We start from the raw sequence: 10,879 nt of genomic DNA, 5'->3' as shown, positions 1-10,879 counted from the left end.
CTCACTGGTCGATTTTGTGAGACGGATCTCTTATTTGGATTATCCATGAAAAAATATTACTTTTTATGCTAAGAGTATTACTTTTTAGAGTGGGTCTCATGTGAGACTGTCTCACGGATCTTAATTTGTGAGATGTGTCAACCCTACCCATATTCACAATAAAAAGTAATACTCTTAGCATAAAAAGTAAGGGCAAAAACTTGTGTGAGACGGTCTCACGGGTCGTATTTATGAGACGAATCTCTTATTTGGGTCACCCATGAAAAAATATTATTTTTTATGCTAAGAGTATTACTTTTTATTATGAATATGGGTAGGGTTGATCCGTCTCACCGATTATGATCCGTGAGACGGTCTCACATGATATCCACGCAAAATTAATATTTTTTCATGAATGACCCAAATAAGATATACGTCTCACAAATTCGACCCGTGAGACCGTCTCACACAAGTTTTTGCTTACTTTTTATTGTGAATATCGATAGAGTTGACCCGTCTCACGAATAAAGATTCGTGAGACCGTCTCACAAGAGACCTACTCAATATGTATTACAACTACATTATTCTAGCTAACCTCCAAAAAAATCCTATTTATAAATATACTTTTGCTTCTTGAAGAAGATCACAAGAGCCCATCAATCTTGCAATCTCATGCATGAAATCAATGACCTCATCAGCATGTTTATCTTTGCCTCTGCCATAGGAAACTGGACAAAACCAAGAAACTAGCATAAATGCATCCACAACTCAATTTCCTTGTTTCTTCACCTGTTTTTACAATTATATATTATCTACCTTCACATGGTTTAAATATATAGTTTCTTCCATGATGTCGCATGATGATATCCTCACCGGGAAAGATGAGAGCCAGAGATCCACCATCCGGAGAAGTGCTGCCGCCAAGCTTCAAGAGGCGTCCGCCGCCGCCGCCCTCAAATGCCCGAGGTGCGATTCCACAAACACCAAATTTTGCTACTACAATAACTACAACCTTACACAGCCAAGGCACTTCTGCAAGACATGTAGAAGGTACTGGACTAAAGGTGGTGCTCTGCGCAATGTGCCGATCGGCGGAGGCTGCAGGAAGAACAAGAAAATGAAGCCGTTTCAAAGGGTTCCCGGGGATCCAAAGGAGGAAAATGGATCATCTGACATCGGAGGGTTCCGATTCTTTCAGGGTATTTCACCAGCCATGGATTTTCAGCTAGGAGGGCTGAATTTCCCGAGGCTCCAGCTTTCAAATACGACCAATCTATTCAACCAGTTTCCATCTTGCGGAAATTTAACAAACATTTGTTGCAGAACTTCTTCAGGCCCTCATCTTATCCTTGATCCTTCACCAAGTTCTTCTCCTCATTTGGGATTGATCACGAGTACTACTCAAGGGTTTCAAGAAATGGGATCTTTGAATCTCCGCAACAATCTTACATCTTCAATTGAGTCTCTGAGTTCTATAAACCAAGACCTCCACATGAAGTTGCAGCAACAAAGATTATCCACGATGTACGTTGGAAATAATCAGAAAGAAAACAGTGCAAATATCCCATCAGAATCAGATAACATTATTCAAAAACCCCAGCCCATTTTGTTTCAAAATCTAGAAAAGCAAGAATACTCAAATACAATTGGGATTGCAAGGAAAGAGGGTGTAGATGAAAATTTATCTACTGAATGGTTTTTTGAGAATTCTTATGCAACAGTGACTCCTAGTGCTCCAGCAACAAGTAGAAGCTACGCAAATCATGAGAGTACTAGCAATTGGAGTGGGAGTCAAGCATGGAGTTCTGACTTGAGTCATTACAATTCACTGCCGTAAATCAAGATTCAAGATCATATATATATCATCAATGTTTTTGAATCATCTGTTCTTTTGTCTTATTAGTTTTGTGAAGATGAAGATGAAGATGAAGATGAAGACGAAGACGAAGACGAAGAGGGCTCGAAAGGGGTTAGTTATCAACATGCAAGAGTACTAGTTTTTAAAGTTTCTTGAATATTGCTATTATTTAGCTTTCTGTATTTCTGAAATGCTAATTTTAATATTACATGTAATTTTTTTTTCTCAGTGTTTAATGCAATTGCATGCTCAAGCTTGCTTTTTCATCTCACCTTATCAATAAATACTTATGCATAATGATTCGTTTTTTTAGCTTTTTCATTCGTTAAATGGTCTGTAATGCATTTTAATATTTTATTGAATAATGATTTTGGGGACATTTTCAAATCAAATGAAGCAAACATCTTTAATTAATAAAGTACCACAATTTATCAAAATGATTCGACATCATATATAACTAAGCAATAGGCCATTTATTAGCACAAAGAAATTAATCTTGTTTACTTTTATTGTATTCCCTCTTTCACATCTGTCTTTTTTTCCCATTATGTTGCAAAATTAATGGACATTTTCCCTCCTCAATATTTCCTCCATCATTTCGGGATTGGTGATTGGTTTGGACCATTATTAATTAAGTGTATTAATGGCATATCTTTGATTTGTTTCATGTTGAGTCGTCAGTATTCTGAACACTTCTCATTGTCTCAGTGCCTAGCTCTCTCCATCAGGCAGCAACCAATCTCCGAATTTTATCAGCCATTAACACTGAATAGTAATTGCTATATCATATACTAAATGTCACGTACGTGAACTCATGCCTCGCAATATTAGTTATTACATGTACTATATATATAATTATATATATATATATATAATTATATATATATATATATAATTATATATATAAATTAGATTAGATTCTTTACTCGTACACGAAACTACTAGCTCGTTCATAATTGAGTGCAGTACACATATATATTGTCTACAATATTATAAATGGGTAAAAGTAAGTAGGAACGAGTGTTTGGGTATGTGACATTTTATCAAAAAATATATTTAATGATAACGATGTAATTATAATATTTGAAATTGTACATTAGCTCAAACTTCATGTTTTGATAGTTCTTTTAGTAGGATCAATTGTTGCACCGCATCCAATAGGCTCTCCCAACAATCGTATTTCTTACGATCAATGAAAATCAAACTCGTGATCTTGACTCTGATACCAATTATCGGACCGAACGTTTGTCGTTTTATCAGAAGATATAGCTAGTGATAACCGTGTAATTTTAACATTTTAAATCATACAAAAACTCAAACGTCATGTTTAGATTGCTCTTCTATTAATTATTACACCCAACAGAGTATATATTATTATTGTTATTTCATGATTCGGGGGTGTCCGAAAAAGTGGTGACTTGAAAGTGTATGGCATGTAGGCTGTCAAAGTTAACGTTTGAGTAGTGAATGGAAAAGAAACATGAGAAGAGAGCAACAAGAGAAGCATAGGGTTTGTCCTTTGGCATTGCAAGATTGTCACTTTTTAAGCTTTTGTGTTCGCCTTGAATTGTGAGCCGTAACCACTCCCACTCTTTACATATTGCACCAAAATTATTTTATTTTCTTGATTAAAAAATTTGATTTTTTTTTTATTTTCTAGTAAATTACTTACTGATCTATTATATAATAATAAATTTTAAACCGCATCGTCATAGAGTAATTAGTTAACAGGAAAATTATAAATTAAATTTGGTTATGGTATATATAAATTAAAATAATATCAAAATATGATTTGAGATTATTAAAAAAATTATATGGGGTTTTATGTGCATGGTAGGTGGATAGGAGAAGAAGACATATATGTATGGTTTCATGATTAACGTGATAGCCAGAGTAACGGGAATAGAACCTAATTGCCCGTTGGAATATGGTGAATGGGCTTCCAACTGTCAATTTAAATCATGCGAGAATTTCATGACCCGTCACAACTAACATGCCAAGTCATTGCAAGTAAATAATTTGATAACTTCTTAACATGTGGATGAAAAAATATATATCATCTTGGTCATTGAAAATTTAGAGTTCGATTTCAACATGTGATATTAGTCTGATTGCAGACCTCGAATATAATCTAAACCTAAATTCCCAAAGGAGTTAAAAGAGGTCGGGAGGGTGTCCCGGCATAACTCTTTCGACGCTCAAGTCAGAGACTCGGTATATACCGAGTCCAAAATCTGGTTTGAGCCTGATCTTGATGGGCCTATTAATAGGATATCATATCCGCTACAAAATATGATGACTCGATCGATCAAATAATTAATCACATAAATCCTGGGATATTAACTTTGAATTTAGTTCTCGATTTTACGACTTATAAATCTACAGATAATGTAGCTGCCTTTATTTTCTTCAATTAGTAGCAGTGGACTTGGGCCTGAATTGTCAATTTGGGCTGCCTTTTGAGCTTGGGTTAGTTGGGGATGAGGTCTGTTAAATTCGGGTCTTGATTATAGCCGTCAAAATTGGTAGTTTGTCTGGTCAGTTCATCCCATAAATAAATAGACGAGTTGAGTTTAGGGGTGTTCATCGGTCGGTTTGGTTCGATTTTCGGTTTTTTATTTCGGTTTTTTCGGTTTTCGGTTTTAGAAATATATAATCCGAATCCGAACCATTTTTCTTTGGTTCGGTTCGGTTTTCTACCAAAACGGTTCGGTTATTTCGGTCGGTTATTTCGGTTTTGATATAATTATTTAAATTAATAATATAAATATATTGTAAAATATAATATGTTAACTTTCTATATGCTTTCTTAGTAAAATATTTAAATATAAGGTCTAAATTAATTAAACAAACAACAATCAACTAAAAATTGTTCAAAATGGTTTTTGATTCACTAAATATCATATCAAGATATATAATATAAATAAAAATATAAAAAAATTTATTAATTTAATGAAATTTCGGTTTTTTCGGTTTTGACATATATAATCCAAAACCGAAACAAATAAACTTCGGTTTTAACATTTATATCCGAATTACAAAATTCGACTTTCGGTTCGGTTCGGTGTTCGGTTTTTTCGGTTTGGATTTTCGGTTTTTTCGGTTTTATCCGAAGTTTGAACACCCCTAGTTGAGTTAGTAGCTCATTTGAAGGCGGGACAAAACGGGCCAACCCATTTGGATCCAGGGTCAATGCTTGCTATTTTTTTATTATTATATTATTTTAATAATTTATATATGATTAATGATTTTTAAAATATTTATAATGATTTACTATGTTATGATTAAATTAAATTTGAAAATTTTAAATTATTATTAATGATTTATAATAACAATATATTATTTTTTAAAAAACAAAAAAAATTGATAATTTTTTAAAAATTTGACCGGTTGACCCCACTAACTTATTTCCTTCATTTATTTTAATCTCATATTTATTCCATTTTATTAGGACCAATGGAATCCGATAACTCCACACTGGTATAATATTGTCCACTTTGGATTTTACCTTCATGGTTTTATTTTTGGAACCACCCAAAAAGCCTCATACCAATAGAGATATCATTCCATCTTATAAACCCATGATCTTTCTCTAGATCTTTCAATGCGGGACTTTGGTTGCATCCCAACACGTTTGAATCTTAGTACTGATAATCTGATTTCCATTATTCGACTCTCGTTCGGAGGATCCGGGAGAACTCAAAATGGAATCCCAGGGACTTATGTTGGGTACTTTTTGCTTAAGTGGCAATGTAAAGTATAGCGATTGGAATGATCAACATTCCCGAACCGATTGCCGATGCCTTTGACATCTGACGACTGGTAATCCATCCGATGAGAGTTGAACCTAAGAAATACATGTTGATGGCGATTGAGCAGAACCTAAGAAGCCACAGGACGATAATTATCTGCAAGCGAAAACGTTGATCGTTTGATGAAGCTAGGCTGGCTGATACGCCCTGTCCGAAAATTTCTGTGTTTCGCCATGAGGAGAGAAACAAAAAATAGGAGAAGAGAATTAAGTAGCTAGAGAGCTGAGTGAGCTTGAAGAATATCTGCTCTCTAAATAGTTAATTTATATTGTATTGTATCAGCAAACATGATACAAGATTCCTTTCTTGTCAAAATATTTGGTTTCTTGTTTACAACATGGTTTTTGATGCGGCCAAAATTAACGAGTCGCGTAGATTGCACACGCGAGATCCGACTTGTTAGTAAACTGATTCACTTGGCCGGTAAATGAGCTCACTTGGCTGGTAAACAGACCTACGTACGAAATATACAATTAATTTGTGGGACGTCACCTGCGTCATGAGCGCTTGTTAAATGGGCGCCGGGAGGGTTTTCGAGATAGACTCTCTGACGTTCAAGTCAGTAAGCATTTCAAAGTAAACATTTCAAAGAAAACTCATAGAACTCGAAAACTTTTTATAAAAAATGACAGCTCCTTGAATTGTGTGAAAGTTCCTCTATTTATAGATTTTTAGGAATTTTTAATGGGCTTGAGCTTTCGCAAGCACCATCCAAATAAAATGCTCATACAAACCACTTCCAGAACATTATATTTATTACTTGAGCAGCAGCTCCTAGGAACGGAAAACAGATCGAAAATTAATCCAATACCCAGTAACTGCTCCAGCATCATTGTTCAGCACTGAAAATTGCTTACTTTACAGCATTCCAGCATCAACCTAACCTGTAACGATTAAAAACTAATCCTAGACCTTATCGGGTCACACCAAGAGTCGGTTAACAACGAATTGCAAGAAGTAAAATTACGGTTAAACGTCAGTAGAATACTGGTTTCACCTAATCTAGCTAGTTTAACTGGCAATGTCATGTTAATTGGATTGATTAGGCCAAATGAACAACTCTGGCCCCATAGAAGATCCTGAAGCATCGGGAACGAGGGGATTGCTAGCATGGAGGTGGTGGAAGAGGCTGTGATGATAAAACGGGACCGGAAGGTCTAACGGCACGCCACATGGGATGTGGGAAACTTGTGGAAATGTGGCAAAATCAATGCTGCCGCTGCTTTTGCATGGAGGTTGAAGGATGTTGCTATAAGGCATCCTTTCTTGGGGTACTTCAAGAGATGATTTTAACCGTTTCGCTGTTCCTCCAATGGGTAGGGAGCTTCTATTGATTGCTTCAACATTGTAACGACTCATCTCGAAATTGGTCACTGCGTTTACTCCCCGAAACTTTATTGCAGCTATGTCATATGCTTCTGCTGCTTCCTCCTCAGTTGCTGCCAAATCATAAACAAAATTCCGTTTAGCCTTAATCTCAGATTGATTTATTCGAGTAAAGTTTCAAGTACATTAAAAGTTGGCATACCAAATGTTCCGAGATACAGATCTTTATTCCCAGCAACTCGACCAATCCTTGCCTGCCAGCGACCTTGTTGATGATGCCTGCAAGTTCAAAAGACCAGATCATATATATAATTGTTCATTGTACCATTAAAGATGACCAAATGAATAGGATAGTGCTAAGGAATTAATTATTTTATGATAAAACTTGAGAGATCAAACCTGGTAACACCCCTGTAGATTGATGCTCCTCTTGAGAAACCACTACTCTTCCTAAAGATAAAAGTTGATAACAAATTACCTCAAACAAATAAAAAATAAGCATTTTGTTCAAAGTGATTTATGATGTGCACAAACCTTCGGATCGAGGCGATAAACTCTTGTTTAGTCGAGTGCTTCATCTCCTCCAATTCTTTAGCATAACTGGATATCTAAAATGAGAATTTCTATGAGACTCGGACGATCATGCATAGGTTTAAACAATTGTGATCGATAAGAGTGAACTTGAAGATCAAGGATCTAGAGTCCATTATTACAGATTAGACGCATAAATTCTCACCCTTTCAGTCGACCAAATGTCGGCGTTACGTCGTCTAAATTAAAATCCAATTCTCAAATGTGTTTATCATATCAAATCTCACAATTGCAAACACATCTTAATCGAGACCGATGACGAAGAAAACAAAGATAATTACCGGGAAGTTGGTGGTGGCATTATGACCCCAATATTTTAGAGCAGATAAATCGTACGCCCTTGCGGCCTTGTCTTCCTTGTCGTAGCCGCCTGCACGTCAAAAAATTCGATGCAAATGAGACGGAAAATTTATAAATATATACATATAGAGGAAAATTGTAGCAAACAAAGCAACTTACCCAGGTACACTGCATGTCAATCATAATCCACAGTTTCGTAACATCCAGGAATTAGTATCCAAAATCATGCAAAAGATCATGAAGCTATCATTAGCAAAGCACCCATGGAAGAGCTCAAGATACACACGTACGTACGTTCAACAACAACAAGCACTGCTACCTAGTATGGGTGCACAAAATATTCAGAAAAATCAAATTAAGATAGCTTTGAATTTGTTCAAATATACAAAAGTGGGCATGGCCGCATGGATAATTTAACATGATATTCAATGACTTTACTGGGTGGTGGGGGCACATATGTTGTAACAAATGTGTACAACTGGACAAGAATTTCAATTACACCAGATCCATTCGATTTTTGTGTAGAAAATTTCATCCGAGTTGTTTATCGAGACATTCAGCTAGGTCAAAAATTTTTCTGGCTACTGTTGCATAGCACCAAGCAAATTGGCGGTAAATCTCATTGAATGAAATAAAGTACAATTTGTACATCAATATTTCACTCAATCAGTCAATCATCACTATAAAAAGTTTGATTGAAAATAAAGTAGCTAGTTGAAAAATAGAATCTCTTCTTCTAAATATATATTTAAATTAAGTTTCTAAACTTTTTTTTTCTCATTTAACGCGATAAGTAAAGTTTTTCAAGACCTATGGCCGCATTTTTAGCTACCTTGACGCCCTTTTCTAGCTTGGCCTTCTCTTCTACAGCTGTTGTCCCATAGATGGGCTTCATATCTTCCCGTCCATCTGTGTCTGCATCGAAAGTTCAATAGTTTAAATAAATAAAGTAGAAAATTTTAAAAATAAAAGCATTTTTCTAGTAAACTAATTTCGAATAATTTAACATATAAAGTACGTACCGGGTAACGCCTCGATAAATCGAAGTTCTTTGCCCAAAAGTATCAGCAATTTTCTTGCAGCTTTCAGATTTAACAGAAACGATGGCTTTGTTGTTGCTATTGTTATCTCCATTACCAAGTCCAAACGAAGACTCGTCAACTTCCGAACCCGAGTTTGCAGAAAATGCTTCGAACTCAGAAATGGCCTTGAGATCTTGTCGGTCCCCATGGCTAAAATAGGCGGCGGCGCCGGTTTGATGGTTGTCGTAGATGTGAGTCAAGGTTGAATCTTGAGTCTCTGTCGAGTCGCCGCCGAAGAAGTCCTCGAGCTTTGGCGGCGCTTGTGTTGATGAATCCATGAAGCTGCTAAAGTAGTGGTTTTCTGCTTCGGAGTACATGGTCTGAGATCTTTGGTTTGGCCACCCTATAATAATTTTTTTTTTTTTAAAAAAAAAGAACCAGTAAGTGAATAAAAGTCTTGAAATAAATGTTTTTTTGTAAATTTCACTTTTGCTTTCAAGCAAAATGTTGCAGCAACAGATCGTGAATTAAGTTCAAATGTTGGGTGCATTTTCTTGTCATTTCTTGCTTTATTCAATAACTTGGTTGAAAAAGAAAATAAATGAAATAAATCCCAAGAAAGCTGAACAACAAATACATAAGAGAAATGTAATGTAATAAATAAATGCGGTCACCATTGACTGCGTAGAAATTATCAGCAAAGCCGTAGTAGTTTTGAGAATGATCAGTAGAAGAAGACTGCAGCATTTGATCCATGGAAGACTGTAGTGAGAATGATAGCCAATTACTTTCTGGTGCCATTTCACCCAAAAATTCTTCTGATTTCTCACTTTTTTACCAAGATACACGAGTAAATATACAAATCCCCACTCCGACTTTTCAAATTAATCCTACAAAACCACTTGAAATGAACGAGAATCGTCAAGATTAAAGAACATGCATGTGAAGTGTAATAAAATTCAAGAACTAGAAAGAGACACTTATATATATAGAATAGATATACCTTTATTAATGATCAGAAAAATGAAAACAAAGGTGCATATGGTACACTTGGAAGGTGAAGTCATATATATGTCTTTCTAACTTCTTTCCTCAAATCGAAGCTTAAACAAAAAGAAATTAACCCAGATGGGATGCTCACTCATTCAACAAATTATTAAAACTCTTAAACAGGAAAGAAATACTATATAAAATAGTAAATAAAGCGCATGCAAAGGTGAAAGAAGCAAGAAAATTTGGCAAAGAAACAGGGAGCAGACGCAAAGCTTAAAAAGGTAGAAAAGGGTGTGGGGACATGTGGAGGAATATAATGGGAGAAAGGGGCGGTACTCTCCGCCATTCGGCGTAAAACCTCAGAGGAGATTCACTACTTTATTATAACGTATAATATAATTATTGATATTATATATGATAATGGGGAAAATATTGAAAAAATAAATTTTAAAGAGAGATGAATTAAGGGATGTTTCGTTCTTGCGGGGAGCATATTTTGGGCGGCCAGCACGGTCGCGAAAGATCCGGCCCGATGCTTATTTTCATTGAACAAGATTTGAAATCTTTTCGTTTTAGGGTTTGGGGTTTGTTTCCACTTTTTTGATAAGGCATAAAATACATTACTATATATATATACATGCAAATATGCATTTAATATAACCAAAAAACATTTAAGTTGTTAGACACAAGATCTTTTGTTTAATAAATAATAGATCAATAGAGTATATAAAATAAGGTAAAAATTTACGTGAAACGGTCTCACAGGATCGTATTTTGTGAGACAGATCTCTTATAATTTGTGTTATCCATGAAAAAATATTACTTTTTATGGTAAAAGTATTATTTTTTATTGTGAATATCAGTAGAGTTGACATATCTCACAGATAAAAATTCGTGAGAGCGTCTCACAAGAGACCTACTCATAAAATAAATATAGATTAAGTTTTATTTTTAATACGAAATTAGTTTGTGTACTCTTGCCTTATAGGTTTACATAT

General features: G+C 35.2%; 2 protein-coding genes across 2 annotated transcripts; one reads left to right on the top strand and one right to left on the bottom strand.

The window, feature by feature from the left end:
* The first annotated feature begins 595 nt into the window (after positions 1-595).
* On the top strand, positions 596-1,911 carry LOC140840578 (dof zinc finger protein DOF5.7-like). Its single transcript, XM_073207759.1, has one exon. The coding sequence runs from the start codon at positions 827-829 to the stop codon at positions 1,814-1,816; it is 990 nt and encodes a 329-aa protein (XP_073063860.1). The 5' UTR covers positions 596-826; the 3' UTR covers positions 1,817-1,911.
* A 4,482-nt stretch (positions 1,912-6,393) lies between these two features.
* On the bottom strand, positions 6,394-10,216 carry LOC140841767 (AP2-like ethylene-responsive transcription factor AIL7). The gene is made up of 10 exons (XM_073209430.1): positions 9,892-10,216; positions 9,563-9,789; positions 8,889-9,291; positions 8,699-8,781; positions 8,026-8,034; positions 7,848-7,936; positions 7,510-7,583; positions 7,375-7,425; positions 7,178-7,254; positions 6,394-7,088 (listed from the first exon to the last, which is right to left on the bottom strand). The coding sequence occupies exons 2-10, from the start codon at positions 9,687-9,689 to the stop codon at positions 6,679-6,681; spliced, it is 1,323 nt and encodes a 440-aa protein (XP_073065531.1). The 5' UTR covers positions 9,690-9,789; positions 9,892-10,216; the 3' UTR covers positions 6,394-6,678.
* Positions 10,217-10,879: the final 663 nt, after the last annotated feature.

This window comes from Primulina eburnea, chromosome 9, assembly GCF_022965805.1.
Source record: "Primulina eburnea isolate SZY01 chromosome 9, ASM2296580v1, whole genome shotgun sequence".
In the NCBI taxonomy this organism is placed as follows: Eukaryota; Viridiplantae; Streptophyta; class Magnoliopsida; order Lamiales; family Gesneriaceae; genus Primulina; species Primulina eburnea.
Note: the sequence above shows the minus strand (reverse complement) of the source record. Positions and strands in the feature narration are given on the sequence as shown.